Source organism: Mesocricetus auratus, unplaced genomic scaffold, assembly GCF_017639785.1.
Source record: "Mesocricetus auratus isolate SY011 unplaced genomic scaffold, BCM_Maur_2.0 Super-Scaffold_100006, whole genome shotgun sequence".
Taxonomy (NCBI): Eukaryota; Metazoa; Chordata; class Mammalia; order Rodentia; family Cricetidae; genus Mesocricetus; species Mesocricetus auratus.
Window position 1 is genome coordinate 104,313,962 of NW_024429190.1, and position 20,189 is coordinate 104,334,150.

The 20,189-nt window shown below is 45.6% G+C and overlaps 1 protein-coding gene across 2 annotated transcripts in view; it reads left to right on the plus strand.

The window, feature by feature from the left end:
• Positions 1-18,598, plus strand: part of Dcp1a (decapping mRNA 1A) — a 46,692-nt gene extending 28,094 nt beyond the window's left edge. The window contains exons 6-10 of one of the 2 annotated variants that reach the window (XM_040747793.1): positions 3,887-4,000; positions 9,233-9,994; positions 13,017-13,082; positions 14,344-14,562; positions 14,805-18,598. In XM_040747793.1, coding sequence (XP_040603727.1) covers positions 3,887-4,000; positions 9,233-9,994; positions 13,017-13,082; positions 14,344-14,562; positions 14,805-14,885 — 1,242 coding nt within the window. In that variant the 3' untranslated portion in view covers positions 14,886-18,598. The remainder of the gene's footprint in view (positions 1-3,886; positions 4,001-9,232; positions 9,995-13,016; positions 13,083-14,343; positions 14,563-14,804) is intronic. The other variant, XM_040747794.1, reaches the window with a different exon arrangement.
• Positions 18,599-20,189: the final 1,591 nt, after the last annotated feature.

Genomic DNA, 20,189 nt, shown 5'->3' on the forward strand with positions numbered 1-20,189 from the left:
TGTTGATTTTTTGTTACAGTTGTTTGACTTGGTCTAAAGGCTAACTGATTTTCCGTAGATCCTTTCTCATAATACCTTGTGCTGTTCTCATCACCCCTCTGTTCGCATGAGTCCTGGTCATCACTGCGCCTGGTGGTGATTGGATCAGATACCCATGAGAGAAAAACTAGATGTCGTCAAGTAGGAAGGATGCTTCCTTGTCTGACTGAGAGGCAGAAAGGAAAGAAAAGAAGATTTCTTTTTTTCTTTTGACATTCCCATGGTGTTGAACAGTCCCCATTGCACTTGGCCCCTAGACACTAGAAATTCTAGTGTCAGGTGGGCAATCTGAAAACCTGGTAAGCAATCATACAGAGAGAGCCTTCTATTGTTTAAAAAAAAAAAAAGCATGCTGGAGTATATAAGATGCTATCTAAGGTTAGATTCAAACGAAATGTTTCAAGATTTGTTAAATCTTTAACATTTTACTTAGAGTCTTTGCTTTTTGGCTCTAAAAACTAAATAAGCAGAGCTTCCTTAACAAAAGTTCTGCTTTCTGCCTTGTTTGCCTGTTTTGCCATATGGAGTTGATATTAGAAGTGACTCTGGACCCAGATCTTCATGTTGGGATGGGCTCTCCCCAGCAGCACAGACAGATGGCCCCTCTGTTTCTTTTTGCTAGGCTTAAGAGACTGGCAGCCAAGGGCAGGAAGGGTAGGCAAGGCCTCAGGTTTAATGAGATTTAATTCCAATTCTAACTTCCCTATCGACTCAGTTTATATAAGATAATCATGTCTTTTGTATTCTCTCTCTTTTATCGCTTCTCTTTCTCCCTTTCTGTCTCTCTCTTCCCTCTCTCCTTTTGTTGGGTCTCACTGTAACCCAGGCTAGCCCCAAACAAGTGATTCTCCTCAGCCTCCTGACTATTGAAGCACAAATCCAGCATTTTGCATAGTATTTATAAAGACTGTTTGAAACTTAAAACTCTGTAAGAATTTCAGATCATCCAGCCTCACTCTGAAAAATGACAGATCTGGATTTTTAGGGAGGCTCCCAATTTTTAATATTTCTGAGCATTATACCTTCTGCTTTAAGTGTTTCTCGGGAACAATATTATGTCCTCTAATCAATGCCAGTCATTCCCTGTAGTGGGGTTGATAGTAATTGATGATGACCCTGTTCAGAAAGCAGCATGTTAGAAGATTAAAGTATCTCATAGCCTTTGCAGACTGTTTTCACCCCAATTCACATGGGTGGCCCTGACTGAATGTGTTCTAGAGCTACGTAGGCATAGTAGCACATGCCTGTGATCCTGACTCTTGGAAAGTAGAAACAGGAAGGTCAGTGTTCAAGACCAGCTTTAGTTACATAGTAAATTTCAGGCTTGTCTGAAGGATCCCTGTCTTTAAAACAAAAACAAAAATGTTCTGAAATAATATGAGAATTACCACTTGTATAAGAGAAATGCATCCTTTGCAACCCTGTTCCTCTTGAGCGTGTTTTCTTGTTAGAATTGTTCTGTCTTACAATGAAGTTTGAAGATGTTTCTTGTTTTGAAGTTGTTTGTTTGTTTTGTTATCTTGACACAGACAGTACTTAATGAAAAGCTGGAACAAATCTTTAAAATGTAACTTACATTTCCAAAACATTGTAATTGTATATCCACCAGTGGTCATCTTTAAGGATTCTTATGTATGTTACATTGTGTTGTTTATTTTGCAATATTGGAACTTAAGCCCCAGAACATTGGACATGCTAGGTATGCACTCCACTATAAACCACGTACCCAACTAAAGATTCCTTATAATAAAAATATTTTTATTCGTTTGTTTTTTAGAGACAGGGTTTCTCTGTGTAGCAGCTTTGGGTATCCCTTTGTAGACCAGACTGACCTCGAACTCACAGAGATCCTCCTGAGTGCTGGGATCAAAGGCATGCACTACCATCACCCGTTGTCATCGTAGTATCAGTTTTTTGTTTGTTTGTTTGTTTTTCGAGACAGGGTTTCTCTGTGACTTTGGAGGCTGTCCTGGAACTAGCTCTGTAGACCAGTCTGGCCTCGAATTCACAGAGATCCACCTGCCTCTGCCTCTCGAGTGCTGGGATTAAAGGTGTGCGCCCCTCAGCACCCGGCAGTTTTTTGTTTTGTTTTGGGGGGTTGGTTTTTTTGTTTGTTTGTTTTTTGTTTTCTTCATAGTATCACTTTTGACAAGTTTGAATTTAAGTGGTATTAAAATAATTGGGTGTTCATGTGTATATACATATACACAAAATGAGTCTTAACCAAACTGTAGCATCTTACTCAAAATTCAGTTCAAACTGACCCATAAATTAAATGGCAAGAAAACATCAGACTGCTCAACTAAGGACCGGAGTGATGGCTCAGTCAGAAAAGCACTTGTTATGCAAGCATCAGGACCTGAGCTGGACTCCCCATGCCCATGTTTTGGGGTTCAGGACAGTGCTGGGAAGGCAGAGACTAAGGACCTCTGAAGCTTGATGGCCATTCAGTATAGCAGAATTTGTGAGCTCCCATTCAGTGAGACACCCTTCCTCAATAAAGAGTGATTGAGGATATCTAACAGCAACTCCCAGCCTCCACATGCACACATAAAAAACAACTACATGCACACACACGCAAAAAAAAAAAAAAAACTGAGTCAAGTGTAGTTGTTACACCTGTAATTTCAAGACTTAGGAGCCTGAGGCAAGAAGATCATGGATTCATCTGAAATACATAGCAAGACTGTCTCAGAAAAAAATCTTTTAGAAGAAAATGATACTTACCATCATACCCTGATTGGTCTTTGCTTGTTGTCTACGCTAGTGAAATAAGACTTTTGTCTACACAAGTTATTCAAGCTGTGTTCATAAGTGAAACTGAAAAGGGGGCTGGGGAGATGACTCCGTTTGTAAAAAGTATGGCTGTGTCAGCCTATACCCCCAGCTCAGAAGGCTGGAAGGAACAGGAGGAGTAAGTATTTTGGGTTAATTAAAGATTAGGGGTTTGCTGACCAACCTGTGTAGGCAAACAGCCCAGAGTGAACCCAGGTTCATTCTGAGACCCTCCTGGCTTCCTTCCACACAGGCGCTCACCCGTGCATGTGGTTACTATACATAGACAAAGGGCTGGAGAGATGGCTCCAGGGCGAAGAGCTCCCGCTGCTCTCACAGAGGACACTAGTTCAGTTCCCAGCGCCCACAGCTCACCACATCTGTAACCCCAGCTCCTGGAAATCCAGTGTCTCCTTCTGACCTCCCTGAGTACCAGACACACGTAATAAGGCCCATATATACGTGCAGGCAGAACACTCATACACATAAAAGAAAATTCTTTAAAAATAATCCAAATGTTATGTGCTCAGCATTTAAAAAGGAATACTATAAATTAGCATACGTGAATCTTAGAGGCTTTATGCCAAGTGTCAGAAACCAGTACCAGGCTTATATTCCATTCCACTTTGTGTGGCGTTGTTTAAAAGACAAAGCCATGGCAGAGGACAAACCACTGGCTTCTTGGAGTCATCGGGGTCATGATGTTAGTGGACCATCGCAGGAGAGCATCTTTGACGGACGTGCTCTGCATCCTGATTGTAGAGGTGGGCATACAGGTAGAGCTGTGTCTCCCAACAGTTACAGTGTCCTGTCTAATTAAATCATGGAAAAATATGTTAGAATCATGGCATCTTTTCCTTAAAATGTGTGATGGTTAGAGCTACCATGTATAGAAATAGATTCTCCACTTCATAGAAATTTTACTAGAGAAGTTATGAAAATTGATAGAAACATACAGATTTTTTTGCTTATTTTTTAGTTAAGGAATTTTTGGTAACTTCAAATGTGAACCAGATTAGACAGCAATCGTTTTTTTCAGATGATAGACTTTTTCTTTTAATTCTTTTCCAAGAATCAGATGGGCGGCTCAAATATCTCCAGCCCTGGGTTACAGCCAAGCACTCAGCTCTCCAATCTGGGAAGCACCGAGACTCTAGAAGAGACACCCTCTGGGTTACAAGATAAGGTTTGTACAGCTAAAGCCCTGGCTTTGTCAAAGTAACAGAACAGTGACATTTTTTAAGAACTTGAACCACTGTGCAAGCTTGGTACGTGGCTTGTCTGTCAGATCACGTGTGACATCATAATGACATATATCCAACTCCTTCCCCAGGCCCACGAAACCCTCTTCTGGACTATGCAGCAGCCTCCTTTCTAGTCCCCTAGCTTTTCCTATTGATATTGCCTTCTTTCTCTATGCTCAACCAGATGAGCAGAGTTATCCTGGTAAATAGAACGTCCATTCCTCTGCTGTTACAACTCCCCAGTGGTGTCCTGTCTCGCTCATAATAACGGCCCACGAGACTACCTGGCATCTGGTCCCTCCCTCTGCCTGTGCCAACCACTCCTACCATCTGTCTTGCCCACCTAGCCCCTGCCTCCTTGCAGGCCTCTGACCTGGTGTTTCCCTTGGCTTATAGCACTTCTCTCCATGAATGTGCAGTCTTCTTTCTGCTGGTCTCCAACATCCTTCATTTAGTCAGCACCCTCTGGAACAAACATCTCTGTCCTGCTTGCTTTGTTTTCTCGCTGACCTTAATTAGCTAGCATAGTTTGTTTTTTTGTTTCTTTTTTCACTTCTCATGTTAATGAGATCTGCAGTTTGTTTCCTTGTTTATTTTTTGAGGCAGGGTCTCACTCTGTAGCCCTTGCTGACCTGGAACTAGCTGTATAGACCAGGCTGGCCCCTACCTCTCAAGTGCTGAAATTAAAGGATACACCATCACACCCACCCAGGACCAGCAGTTTTCTCTCCCTGTTCAATGGTGTGTCTTTGGTTTTTTGAGACAGGGTTTCTCTTTGTGAGCCCACCCTGGAATTCACTTTGTACTGTTGTTGTGGCTTTAGCACCCAGGAATAAAGTGATAAGTTGGATAGAAAGAGCCAGACTTGGTAGTGCACACCTGTAACCCCTGAACTTCAGCAGCTGAGGCAGAGGGTCATGAATTTGAGGCCTGTCTGCTGTATTGCATAACTTTTTCCAAGCCACCTTGGATAACAAAAGCAGATCCTATCAAATACTAAATATACATATAAAATAATACAGAAAGAATCCGTGTGCTCATCCCCTGTTCCCCATGGATAACATCTTGTAGAGTGTGGTATACTAACACACCCAGGATGTTGACACAAGCCACACACCATCTTGCTCATAGTTTCTCATTTAAATGTGTGTGTGTGCACTCGGTCTGTAGTTTTGTCCTGTGTTAGTAGACACTGTTTCAGTCAGCACGAGGATCCTTTGTGTTGCCTCTTGTAGCCACACTACCTTCCCTGTCGTGCTCTTCCTTTCTTCCACCATCTTCTCATTTTTTGTTTTTTGAGGTAAGGTCTTTCACTGTAGTGCATGCTGTCCTGGAACTATGTAGACCAGGCTGGCCTCAGACTCAGTGATCTGCCTGCCTCTCTCTGCCTCCTGAGTTCTTAGATTAAAGGTATGCATCACGACACGCAGCCCCCGTTTTTACCCCTGCCAACCACTTGTTTTTCCAGATAAAGAATGTGAGTGTTATGCAAATGGAGTCATAGTATGCAGTCTTTTGAGAGTCCTTCCCATTTAGCAGAGTTCCCAAACTTACTGAAATTGTAGTGTGTGGGGTTGGTTTCCTCCCCTCCATGTACGATACACAAGCGCTATCCACAGGTGAAGTGCACTTTTCATCTCTGGCCTCACATCGGGGTTTAAAGGATTTGGATTTGGGGAACCTTTTAGACTAGGAATACGTAACCTGTGTAACTTAATTTAACCATTTTGACTGAAATATTTCCCCACTAAAGGACATTTGGGTAGTATGCAGTTTTTTAGCTATTAAGAATTACATGGCCAGGTGTTAGTGGCACATGCCTTTAATCCCAGCACTTGGGAGGCAGAGACAGGTCGATCTCTGTAAGTTCAAGGTCAGCCTGGATTACAAATTCCAGGATAATCAGGACTGTTATACAAAGAAACCCTATTTCAAAAAAACAAAACAAACAACAAAAAATTATCTTTGAGTATTTCTAAGTTTGTGTGTATTAGCATGGATTATACATGTTGTTATGTTACAGTCTTGTATATATGAAGTACACCAGCCAGTGCCTTACCTCTCCACCCTTGTCTTCTCAGTTGTTTTGAGAGAGGGTCTCATAGCCTAGGCTGGCCTGAAACTTCCTGTGTAACCTAGGATCAACCTTGATTATCCTGTCTTCTCTCTCCCAAGGTCTGGGATTACAAGCAAGCACCACCATGCACATCTCCACAGATTTGTTTGCTCTAGGAGCATGTGGGAAGTGTGCACATGTGTGTGAGGGTACCCTCACACATGCGCATGAGAAGGACCCTGCCACCTCAAATGCCACTCTTTATACTCCATCTATGGTGGTGGTGGTGGTGGTGGTGGTGGTGGTGGTGATGGTGATGGTGATGGTGGTGGTGGAGGTGGTGGTGGTGGTGGTGGTGGTGGTGTTGGGGTTTTAGAAACAGGATTTCTCTGTGTATCTTTGGAGCCCATCCTAGAACTTGCTTTGTAGACCAGACTGGCCTCAAACTCACAGAAATCCACCTGCCTCTGTTTCCCATGTACCAGGTTTAAAGGCGTGCACCACTACTGCCCAACTTATTTTTTTAAGCAGAGTTTCTCACTAGCCCATAGCTTGCCATAGCTATCTAGGCTAGCCAGCAAGTCCCTGTTTCCACCTGTCTCCACCTGCCTAGGGCTGGAATTACAAGTATGCAAAACTGAGCGGGGAACTCCCACGTTTGAAGGCTATGTAAGCTGCATAGCAAGACTTTACCTCAAAATAATGAAATAAAATAAAATTGCATCTTTTTCTGCTAAAACCAACAGATTATAAAGTATTGAGATTTGGACATTGTCAAAAGCTGTGTGATTGTCTAAAACAATTACAAATCCTTACTCTGACCTACACAGATACTGTATCTATTTGGTAACACTGCCATCTAGTGCTGAGTAGCAACTGATACTGTCAAACTTCAGCATTGAATCCCATTTCATGAGGGCCGCTGAGGTGATTCAGGTCAGTACAGTGCCCGCCATGCAAGCATGACACCAGAGTTTGGATCCCCAGCAGCCACACAAAAAAGCTGGGCTCGGTGGCACTCATCCTTTAACCCAGCACTGAGGAGGGAGACACAGACCTCACTGTCAGCTGAGTAGGTCAGCTCTGTTCACAGAGGATGTCTAGCATGTCCTCTGTCCTCCACTTACACGCACATTACCTGCATGTGCACATGTGTGTGCCCGCAAGTGCAACCCGCAGAGCAATGAGCTTCATTTCCATAATCCACTCATCTGTTAAATTCTCTTGGGAATATTTTCCCCGTGTGTTTTCTTTGTTTTTTCATGTGATTTAGTTATTCCTATTTAACATAGAAGTATGGCTTCCTAGCCGGGCGTTGGTGGCACACGCCTTTAATCCCAGCACTTGGGAGGCAGAGGCAGGCGGATCTCTGTGAGTTCGAGGCCAGCCTGGTCTACAAGAGCTAGTTCCAGGACAGCCTCCAAAGCCACAAAGAAACCCTGTCTCAAAAAACCAAAAAAAAAAAAAAAAAAAAAAGAAGTATGGCTTCCTATCTGAAATTTCTGCAGAATAGCCCCAGTACTTCTTTTTTCAAAATAAGAGTATCTAAATGTTGGTCATATATGTAGTATATATATGGCATGATTTTATGATCCACATTAATTTCTATTAATGAACATGAATATCGTTTTCCAGTACTTTGCTTTGGTTTTGTTTTGCTTAAGTTAACTTGAACTGGATTAGATTAGATTGTCGGGGATAGTCTTATGTATTCAAGAACACAGTGGTGACCTTTGAACTTATGATCCTCTACCGCTATCTCCTAACTGTAGTGTTACAGTTGTGCTTTACTCCCAGGTTAGAGGGTTAGTAGAATTGATTGGGGTTTTGGTTGGCTTGGCCGTGGCCTTGGTTGTGGTTGGTTGTCCATAGAGCACTGTGTAGCCTAGGCTTCCCTTAGATCCAGACTAACCCTATTGCCTCCTCTCCCTACCCTGGGATTATAGGCAGGGATTATAGGCACGAACTGCTGCACACAGGTCTTCTTGTCACACAGTCTTGAGCCATTTTGTTTTATCATGAAGAATTTTTTTAATTGTTAGGCATTTGGCAGTCAGGAAGCTAAAGCCAGGATTGTTGGAAACTCAAGGCCAGCCCGGATACACCCTCCAAAAAAAATAAAACAACCCAAGATCTGAAGTATACACAGCTTGGTAGTAGAGCTGTGAAATAATTGTCACAATTATGTGTATGATTATATAATTTTTATGTTTACACAAAAATTTTCCAGTTAATAATTGAGAATTTAACCTTGGTATTTTTTTTTATTTAGATACAGGACTCTGGAGAAGTAAAAATATAAGGAAATTGAACCATGTGAATTATTACTATTCCTCTTCTACAGTTTATAAACAGGTTTTGATGTAGCCTCACTATATAAGGGGATCTTTCTGAGTTCAAGGCCAGCCTGGTCTGCACAGTGAGTTCCAGGACAGCCAGGGCTATGTAGAGAGACCCTGTGTCAAAAAAAAAAAAAAAAAAAGCCACTCCAAATTTAGAACCTCACTTTAACTAAAGAGCACATCACAAAGTAAGAGGAATAAAATATCCTCTGCAATGTACGTGTGCTGGATCAGGCTCACCACCCAGCTTCTTCCCTAGCTCTAATCTTCAGTGCAGATATTTTCCTTCTCCTTCAGGGTCTGTTATTTGAGGGTATGGAACAGGAAAGGCTTGGTAATACATGGTCACAATTGTTTGGGATATTTAGGTTCCTGCAGTTCAATGCTAGCTTTTTGTCATGAACAATAGAAGTGAATTTCTTAGAATTTGGTCCCCTTTCTTGCTGGCATCATGTCCCAGTATGTTAGTAACAATGGGCCCTTAGGTGCTGGGAGCTTTGTTGTGATATAACCTTAGCCACATTCACCAGGGGGAAGAAAGTAAACTAAACTATTTACATGGAACTCCACAGTACAGAGCTTTGTTAGTAATTAGATTTCTATCTGCTTTGATAGAAGCTACTTGAACCCTATTGCATATTAAGTTACCCCAGACAGGGTTTTGTCTTTTCACACTCTTATCCTTACTTGTATATATCTTTGTGTAATGAAAAGGAATTTGGTTGCATTGATTGGCAGAGATTTCTTTCATTGTGTCATTTGGTTCTGTTTTTCAGTCTGCCCCGTCTGGTCACAAACATCTGACAGTGGAAGAGCTGTTTGGCACCTCTTTGCCAAAGGAGCAGCCAGCAGCCGTGGGTCTAGAGTCAGAGGATGTGGAGAAGCTGCCTGGAGATGCATCTCAGAAAGAGCCCGGCTCATTTCTCCCGTTGCCCTTTGAGCAGTCAGGGGGCACGCCTCAGTCTGACAGCCTAGGTGTCCGCTCTGTTGCTCACCACACAGTCGTCCAGCCTGAAGTCGCCACCCCAGTGCTCATCACTCCTGCCTCCATTGCACAGTCGGCTGAAAAGCATGCCCCAAACTACACAATCCCCCTGAGCCCTGTCCTAAGTCCTACACTGCCAGCCGAAGCTCCTGTCACACAGGTTCCCCACTTACCTCGGAATAGCACCATGATGCAAGCAGTAAAGACCACACCCAGACAGAAGTCTCCACTCCTGAACCAGCCAGTCCCTGAGCTAAGCCACAGCAGTCTGATTGCTAGCCAGAGCCCCTTCAGGGCCCCGGTGAGCCTGTCAAGTACAACTGGCACATCCCTCCCAAGCGCTGATCTGCTCCAGAAACTCAGGTTGACCTCACAGCATGACCAAATACAGGCACAGCCTCTTGGAAAAGGTGCAATGGCACCCAACTTCTCTTCAGCAGCTGGCCAACTGGCCACCCCCGAGAGCTTCATAGAGCCTCCCTCTAAGACAGCAGCAGCGAGAGCAGCGAACTCCGCCTCCCTGAGCAACATGGTGCTTGCTCCAACTCTCCAGGTAATGACCGGAGCAGGAGGGAGTGACGCAGGGAAACTATAGAAGCTGTGGTTTTGAGTAATATGAGACACTGTGTGTGTGTGTGTGTGTGTGTGTGTGTGTGTGTGTGTACTATAGAAGCTGTTGTTTTGAGTAATATGAGACACTGTGTGTGTGTGTACTATAGAAGCTGTTGTTTTGAGTAATATGAGACACTGTGTATGTGTGTGTGTGTACTATAGAAGCTGTGGTTTTGAGTAATATGAGACACTGTGTGTGTGTGTGTGTGTGTGTGTGTGTGTGTGTGTGTGTGTGTGTACTATAGAAGCTGTTGTTTTGAGTAATATGAGACACTGTATGTGTGTGTGTACTATAGAAGCTGTGGTTTTGAGTAGTATGAGACGTGTGTGTGAGCAATAGGGACCTGGGCTGGGTAGCATGGACAAGTGAATTTTTAAAATATCCAGTCAGTGAGGCTTCATAGTAGAGTGCTGTGGAGGGAAAGGGAGACATTTGCCCTCCTTCGAAGTAGTTCATAAATGGCAAGTTTACAAGTGAGGAAATGAGCCAGGCGGTGGTGGCGCACACCTTTACTCCCAGCACTTGGGAGGCAGAGGCAGGCGGATCTCTGTGTGTTTGAGATCAGCCTGGTCTACAGAGAGAGTTCCAGGATGAGATCCTGTCTCAAAAAACAAAACAAAAGTGGATTTTGGGCTGGAGAGATGGCTCAGAGGTTAAGCGCACTGGCTGCTCTTCCAGAGGTCCTGAGTTCCATTCCCAGCAACCACACGACTATCTGTAATGAGATCTGGTGCCCTCTTCAGGCTTGCAGGTGTACATGCAGACAAAACATGTATACATAACAAATAAATCTTTAAAAAAAAAAGGGGGGAGCCGGGCGGTGTAGCGCATGCCTTTAATCCCAGCACTCGGGAGGCAGAGGCAGGCGGATCTCTGTGAGTTCGAGGCCAGCTTGGTCTACAAAGCGAGTTCCAGGACAGCCTCCAAAACCTCAGAGAAACCCTGTCTGGAACAACCAAAAAAAAAAAAAAACTGAGTTGAGTTCAGATGAGTGGTCACAGCAGAAGGACTGGGGGGTGCTGCGCTGTGGGCTGGACTCTGCTGGGGAGATAGGTGCCATAACCCTGAAATGTTCCTGCTACTTCTCTCTCTCTTTCCTTCTTTCTTTGTTTGTTTCTTTCTTTCTCAGTCTGTTTGTTTATAGAGACAGAGTTTCTGTGTAGCTTTGGAACCTCTCCTGGCACTCACTCTTGTAGACCAGGCTGGTCTTGAGCTCACAGACCTCTGCCTCCCAAGTGCTGGGAGTAAAGGTGTACACCACCACTGTCCCTGGCCCTGCTACTTTTCTTTTGCTGTGATAAAATACCTAAAGAAATGTGTGGAAGAAAACTTATCAGGGCTTCTGATTGCAGAGGGAAAGAGTCTGTCCCACCACTCCCTTCATCTGGGAACTTGGGCAGTGGTCCTGCCCCCGCCTTCTCCACATTCATCCTGAAAGACGGCACAACACTCCTGCGTGGTGCTGGCAGAAACCACACTCCTGCGTGTGAATACGCATCTAGATGGAAGCAGCTGACTAAGATCTTGCATTTGCCTGGTGTACTGGCACATGCCTTTAGTCTCAGTAGGCAATCTGTGATTTCAAATCCAGCCTGGTCTACATAACAAGCTCTGGGCCAGCCAGGGCTATCCTGTCTCAAAAGAAAAAGACCTTAGCTAGGCAGTAGTGGCACATGACTTTAATCCAAGCACTCTGGAGGCAGAGGCAGGAGGGTCTCTAAATTCCAGGCCAGTCTGGTCTACAGAGTGAGTTCCAGGGCAGCCTCCAAAGCTACACAGAAACCCTGTCTCAAAAAAAAGGAAGAAAGAGGCAGGCAGGCAGGCAGCCTTGGTCTACATTGGTCTACCCTGTGCAGCACTGACTCTTTCCCAAAGGCTCTGACAATGCACACTATAGTAAGAAAGCTGAGGCAGAAGAATCTCAAGCTAGACACCAGCTTGGAGGACCCTGTCTCAAAAGAAACAACAGCAAAGGGAAATTCTCTTCAAGAAAACTGAGCGTTTAAAATGTGACTTAGGATGAAGTCTGTTGAGTGCCATCTATCCAAGTTCAAACAACCTTTCAAGAAATGGGACTGGGGACATAGTAGAGTCACTTGCCTGGAAAAGTATGCAAAGGAAAACATTTTTTTTTCTTTAACTTTTGGTTTTTCGAGACAGGGTTTCTCTGTGGCTTTGGAGCCTATCCTGACACTAGCTCTGTAGCCCAGGCTGGCCTCGAACTCACAGAGGTCCACTTGCCTCTGCCTTCCAAGTGCTGGGATTAAAGGCATGCACCACCAACACCCAGCTTGGGAAGATATTTTTTAATCATGTGGTCTATACACACTCAGCAGCAAGCATAAGCCTGGGCTATCCCCAGCTTTTACAGGAGATGCATGTTCCAAAGCCAGGCATGGTAGCACAAACCTTTAATCCCCACACTTGGGAGATAGTGACAGGGAGATCCAGTTCAAGGCTAGCCTGGTCTACAAAGTGAGTTCCAGGCCAGCCAGGGCCACACAGTGAAACTCAGTCTCAAAAAAACACATGTACCAGGCAGTGGTGCTGCACACAGAAAGGAAATCTATGAGTTCGAGGACAGCCAGGGCTATACAGAGAAACTGTGTCTCAAAACAAAACAAAACAAAAAAAATCCCAGCTGCTTAAGAGGCTGAGACAGGAAGATTGTAAATTGGAAGCCAGCCTCAAAAACTTAGACACCAAGCCCAGGACTGAGGGTATGGCTCACTAGTAGAGCCTGCAAGTCCCCAGCTCACATCTTAGAGTCACGGGAAAACCTCACCCCAGGGCGACTCCACGGGAACTGCTGTCCAAAGCTTGTTGTGGGAAGGCATCTTTGTCTGTCTGGCCCACCAGTTTCTCCCAGCCTCTGAATATTCCTTGTTGATAACTTAGATTTGTCACCAATAACTAACAAAACTTCCTGTATCTGATCGTTTTTTCCCATTAAACATTTCAGTCTATGCAGCAAAACCAGGATCCTGAAGTATTTGCCCAGCCTAAGGTGTTACCCGGTGCCGTCCCGGTAAGGACCTACCCACCTCACAGTGTGTGCGCGTGTGTGTGTGCGTGTGTGTGTGTGTGTGTGTGTGTGTGTGTGTGCGCGCGCGCGGCTATCCCTGACTTTAAGTGTCTTCCTTAGTTCTTCACTATGCTCTGAGCCGGGGTCTCTGGCTGAGCCTGGTCACCTTGTCGTCCCCACCTCCTGTGCATCTGGATTTTTTTTTTTGCATGTTCCTAGGGATCTAAACTCAGGTCCTCACAAGCTAACCTAAAACAGACATAGCAAACACGTAGCCATTTCCCAACCCTGGGACTTCCTTTTCCCTGAAGAGCACATTGAACATTTTTGGATTCTGCTGGTGTGAGGTACACTCTTCTTACCACCTTAGTGAAAGCTCTGACACTCAAGCTGTGGCTTGTCTAGGTGTCCCTTCTAGGACTGAGTTGCTTATAGACCTTATGTTCTGTAATTAAGAGATATTCCTTGACCTGGAAAAGCAGAGAGTCCCAGGAGACAACCACTGCCCGCCTCAGTCCTCACTTGTGATGACAAAGCCTCCTAGGCCTGCATACTTCAGTCCTCCTTTATGACGCGCTGGCCTCATTTTTACACACGTCGTCCACCACCCTTCACCCAGTCCTTCAAAGACGCAGGTCTTCCGTGTCTGCTCACCTGCTGCTGGTGGGCCTGTACCCTCCCGGGTTTTCAGAAGTTAGCCTGCTTAGGTTAGCTTGTCCTCTTGTTGTCTGCGGAGGTCCCAGCCCAGCTGTATGCTGAAAAGCAAGGGAGGGACTGGAGAGTTGGCTCAGCGGCTACTGAGCAGCACTGGCAGCTGTCACTCCAGTTCCAGAGGACCCAGCATCCTCTTCTGGCCCCTGTGTGGGCACGCCATGCACATGGTACACAGGCGCACACGCAGGCAAAGCCATATACATGAAGTCTCCAGGGAAAGGAAGGCGACGCCCCCATACCTGCTCCGTGGGACTCATAATGGAGTACAGACACTTTAAAAAGAAAGACACCAGGAGTGGTGGTGCCCCTTAACCCTGCGCTTGGGAGGTGGAATTCTGGTCCAGCCTCGTCTACATAGTGAGTTCCAAGCCAACAAGGGCTGCATAGTGGGGCCCTCTCTAAAAAGAAAGAGGAGAGAGGGCAGGGTCAGTGTTTAGCCGCCCTGTGCTGCAGTCTCACACTAGTGGTCCTCGCCGTGTGTCCCTTCTGTGCCTGCGTGCTTGCTGCTGCACTGCGGTGCAAGTCACTGTGGCTCTGTTGTCTCCCGCAGATCGCAGGCCCTGCATTGGCTACTGCAGCAACCGCAGCAGTGTCTTCCATCCTGCTGTCCCCCAGTGTGTTCCAGCAAACAGTCCCCAGGTCCACAGACCTAGAGAGGAAGGCAAGCTCCCCTTCTCCCCTCACTGTGGGAACGCCCGAGAATCAGAGGAGGCCTTCCATCATCCTCAGCAAGTCTCAGCTGCAGGACACCCTCATACATCTAATAAAGGTAGGAGGGCGTCAGCTTTTCACTTCGTATCCCGATAAAATTGCTGCCTGGGAGAAACATCTCTCTTCCCAGGTATACCCTCCTGGTGGAATGATGACTGTAAACTCCAAGACTGTCTCTGGGGTGAGGTTTGGGGGGATTGGTTACACCAATCATTTTTGTGTCTTCCTAAGTTGTTGCTGATGAAGTAAGTTCTGAAGAGATAACTGACACTGCATCTCCACCTTTCCCGTCTCTTCCAGAATGACTCTAGTTTCCTAAGTACACTTCATGAAGTCTACTTGCAGGTTTTGACCAAGAACAAAGACAAGCACAACCTATGACTGGAGTAGAGTCAGTGTGGGGTAGAGGGTGCACCTCAGAAACAAGCAGGCTTCCTCCTGCACATCTCAGCAGAACCTGGAGCTTTGAGAAGCCTGACTTTGAGCCTTTGAGAGAGCCTTGTTCCTTAAGGATGTTTTCTAGAGACGTTCTCAGTGATGATGGAGGTTTCACTGTGAAGCATCACCAGCAGACCTTTGTTTGACAAAAACGACCATTGTGCTGAGTCCCGTGGGTGTGTGTGGGATGAGGAGCCTGATTGTCAGCTTGCTCTCCAGGCCTGGGAGGGGCCACCAGCCTTGAGCCACGCCGTGGAGCCCGCGCCCTCCCTCCACTTCTGGCCCTACAAGCTCTGAACGGATGTCAGCTCCACAGAGTACCTTCAAGTTTTAAGGATCGGAGCTTAAGTTGATTCTTTAGAAGGTGTTTGTTCTCAAGTGAAGTATGTTTTCTATGAGCATCCCTCTTGGGCCTTAAGACTTCTGGGATTTCTTTGTATTTCGTTCAGTGTCCCTGGTCCTGCCGTGTGCAAACTCCAGTGAAGTATGGCTGTTTGTTTGGGCAGGGCCCGGCTGGGCTCTCGTGGAGGAGGCTCGAAACCTTTGAAGCAGAGGCTGGGGCTGCACAGATGCAGATCCTCCCAGAAGGCTCCACTTTTAGTGAACTCTCCAGTGGTTTGGAAGTATCAAGTTGGTGTGTGAAGCACAGCCTTATTTTCCTTTTCTGTCTCAACAGTTAAAGTTATTGTTGATTGTTTTCCTTAACACTTTGACAAAAGGACCAGTGGACCAATCTGACAAAGCCATTCTGGTTCCATTCCTCAAACGTGCTGAGAGCAGTTTTAAAGCTATGCAGAAAAGGGAGCTGTGCTCACACTGCCTTCCTTTGTTGTAGAATATGGAGTCAAAGAGCCCGTGTGAGACGCAGAGCCTCACCAGTATATTCCTAGGCTGAGCTCCTCCAGCCTCGGTGTGAAACTGTAAAGATGCTTTGTGATGCTGCTATTGATCTGCCATGGTTTCTATTTATTCTTTTATGGCATGTAATGGTGTTTAGTAATATTTTAATGTAGAATTTGATGATTTCAGCAATAGTAATTTTGAGATATTCTTTGAATGAGAAGTGTCTTTGTTTCTATGATACAGGTCATTTTGTAGTATTTAACCAATTAAGATGCACTGCTTACTTTTCTGAGCACTATTTAATGATGGGTAAGAACCCAGTTGGCTCAACCAGCTAGCATAAGGACTCGCTGTGAATAGCGCTGACCGACGGCGTGACAGTCCCACAGGAATAGTCGCTTAAGCTTTAATGGGAACTCAATCAAAGGCTCATCGCTTTCTTTCTAGTGAAATTTTAGATAACTACTTATTAATTACTTATTTTAGTTTGGTCTTAGTTTTTTAGCCTAAAGAATACTTGGGTTGGCTCGTGCTGATCTCAACATGCTTCCTGGACAATGTTTCTGCTTCTCAGTTCCGTATCTTTCTTCTCTTGTTGTCTACCTAGTTATGTGTGGAGTGTGCAGAATTCAGGGAAGCCTAGACGTTTCATACTCAGTTAGGGGTAGTTTGTTTTCATGATAGTGTGTAAATTTAGCAACCAAAAATGAATTGTTCACGCGTCATCTAAGGAAGATGAAGTTGTAGTGGGAAGATGTGTTGCTGACGGTAGGAGGTGTGGGGGGCAAGGAACCACGGGGCTGTTTTAGCATGAGCGCTCCTGCGGGTGTGATCATCCCCGCGCGGGTCTCAGCGGACATCAGGAAACGGGAATCGAAGCACTCTTCTTCCAGCAGGTATTGGATTTGGCTGATGCTTCCGAGTGTGTGATGTTAGGAGAGGATGAAGAATTGCTACTCTAAAGAGCGTCTGCAGTCACATCTGTTCCTAGGAATGACTGACAGACAGTGAAGGAGAGTCTCCTAGAAGGCTTCCTCAGTGTAAACATAAACTTCTAAGTGCCGAAGTGACGGAGACTTGAAAAGGGCAAACCTATTTCAACTCCCAGATTTATATATTCCAAGCATTTACATAAAATTCAGCAGCCAGAAGTCCCAGATCATGATTCTTAGGAAGTCCCCCCCTAGAGCACCAGGCCAGGCCTGGATAGCTGCAATTGGATGAGCCTGGCCTTGAAGTCAGCTCCGTTGCCTTATTCCTCATTCAGGCGTGCGATCGAGAACCTCTGCCAGCATAACGTGCGTGTTTACAGTGTCCTTGCTGGAACCTTAGCTGAACTGAAAGGGACATTGGAGATGCTTCTTGCTAGGTTGACAGAGCCCAGGAGACCGCATTCAGGCCACTCTGCCTGCCTGTGTATACACCCCATCCCCTGACTCCTATGGTCAAGGGGTCTGGGATTAGCAGCCCAGCGTTTGGAATGCATTGTGTCTGGGATGTCACCGGTGAGTGACACTGCTCTTTTCATTGTAGTTAATGTTATATCTTTGGATGGATGCACACCCCAGCTGACCCCCAGTCCCTCAGACTGCCTTTTTCCCAATTGTATGCCTCTCCTGGGCCCCATAAGGTTTGCCACTTGATCTACTTGACTTTGAGCTGTAAATCTCAAGTGACCCTCAGTGTCAGGAGAGGCATCCCCTGTAGTCTCATATGTATTGTCCACAGTTTGCCCTGGACAGTGGTGTTTCATTCAAGGCCTTGGCCCAGGCTTGGGTTACATACCAGTGACCAGATTTTGCATGTGCAAGCATTGGTTCTATTTGTGGCCTGAGTCTTCTTGTGGGAACTATAAATGCCATCGAGTCCGCTAGTAAGTAGTCTTTTGAAACCATGCAGCTTTATTGCTCCCTTCCCCCAAAGAATGTTGTTTGAAGTTTTCTCATTTGGGCAGTAGAGGCCATAACTGCCATTGTAATACTAACAATGCAACCTGAAACTGAAGGTGCCTAGCTGCTTACAAAGCAGAGTTAGCCATCCCACCTTAGCGTGGAGGGAAGAGAAGGGCACAGACACAGCAGAACCCTGTGGGGACAAGGACTGAGGAGGGGTCATGGCTGAGTCCTGAGTCCTTTTGGCACATCTACTGTGGACCATGTGTTCTTCTTGCCTGCCTTTGGTTTCCTTCCGTTGTGTTCAGAGTACCTTCTAGAACTAACAGTGCCCTGTTTTCAGAACCCAAAGCCCTCGGGTCTAAGTGGAACACCGTCCAGTAGACGCCTTTGAGAGGTTTCCACGTGCAGCCAGGGCCTCAAGGAGCCTGTGGGTTTTAGGTTTGGGGCTACTTTGTTTTCGTGTTTTTTCTTCAAGTTTCAGCGGAAGAGATGTGCAATGTTTCACATGATTCAGATTTGGCATCACTCTTTAAAATGCTGCATTGCAATAGCGATCACTTTGAAGTGGGAAAAATGCAAAGTTTGTGTTTCCCTTTTATCTGGAATCCCTAAGAAGCGTGTTAGTGTGCGTACTGTGAGTGGTCTTTCCTCGATGGCGTTGACCGTGTGGCTCTCGCTGTACCGGGCCCTCAGCTCCTTCGTGGAGGTGAGAAGCCCTGCGCCGCCATGACCTTTTGTTCCATGAACGCAATGCCACCTCATTAACCTTTTTAGTGGATTTTATACCATCTGTGTATGTTTGCAAATATTAAGTTATTACATGTTTTAAAATGAGCATTTTTCATCCTAAATTTTATATGTTTGCAAATATATTTTTTTAATAAAATTTCAAAACCAAGTTTTAGCACCTACTAAAAATTCTACTTGTGTTTTTATTTCGTTTGTATAAATGGGAACTGTCAAATGAGTTGTACCTTGCCAGAGCCCTGTACTTCTCAGATAAGGACAGGGAACAAAACCAGCCAAAATTAAAACAAGTCATATATGTTTCTCTAGAAAACCAGCAGACATGTGTGTACCTGTGGTTAAGTGTTTGCTGCGTGGCTATAAAGACTTGAGTTCACACCCTTAACAACTGGTTTGGATTTGTTTGTTGCCAGTATGAATGCACGCCACTGTACCCCAGTACTAGTTAGGCAGGGACAGATGGGTCCTGGGAGCTCACTGGCCAACTGGTTTAAACAGCTCCAGGTTCAGTAAGAGACCCTGTCTCAAAAGAATAAAGTGGAAATGCGATTTAGAAAGACATGTGATATCACCTCTGGCTTCTACATGTGCCCACAGGCATACATACGCAGGCAAAGATGTGCGTCTGTACAGGAAAGGGTTTGGTGTGTCACGTGACCACGCTACACCATGTTCTGCTTAAGATCTAAATTGGCTTTCCTTGTAACTAGAACCCTCAATGCTTCCTTTTTGTTTTTAATTCAACCCAGAGCTAGCTGTGTTGCACTAAATGTACACTCTAGGGTTGAACCATAGTCCCACTTCCTACGAGGTTGGTCTTATAGCAGAAAATGAAAGCAAATTAATTCACAGTTACTCTTTACAGAGGTTAGAGCAGATGGCACTTCCTAATTGTGCCAGCTGCAAGGGGCCTGCCTGGAAGTTGTCAAAGAACACTGTATCCTTAAATGTGTTTTGTGCGCTGAGGGGCAACATCAAGAGAGTGAAGGCAGCCGCTGAATAGAAGAAAACGTTTGTGTCTGACACAAGTCCAGAACCTTGCAGGCCTGGTGGCTCACACCTGTGTCCTGGCACTTGGCAGGGGGAGCGTGAGTTCTAGGTCATCCTCGTCGGCATAGCAAATTCAAGATCGACCTGGGCTATGTGAATGAAACCTGTCTCAGGAAGATTCGCAAATCCAAAGGGGCCAGCCTGAGCTACATAGTAAAAGCCTCCTTTGTTCTGTTGTTTTTCTTAAAAAGTTTCTCTTCACTCCACTCCCTCCCTGATAAATTGTTCTGGGTTGTATGTTCTTGGGTCATTCGTGTTGCTGCTAGTCATTAACAGTTCGGTTGTAGATGCAGCTTACTTTACACACATGCGCACACACGCACACGCGCGGGCCTGGGTTCCATCCCCAGCACCACATGACATAACTCACAGATTTAATTGACAAGCCCTTGGGAGACACATGCAGAAGGATCCGACATCTGCTGCCATCACAAGCTCGGTAGCTCAAGGCCAGGCTAGGCTATAAACTAGAGTAGTCTTCGAGGTTCCGTGGGTAAAACACCTGCTGTCAAGCTTGATAACCTGAATTTAATCCCTGTACCCTCGTGGCAGAAAGAAAACAGGTCCTCCAGATTGTTCTTGACCTCCACGGGTGTTACATACACACACACACATAAGTGCCGGTGATCAGCGGACGAGCGGGTGGGAGAGCAGGAGACACGTGACGAGGGTCTCTTCATCTGGGCCAGCCGAACGCCATTGCGGGATCTAG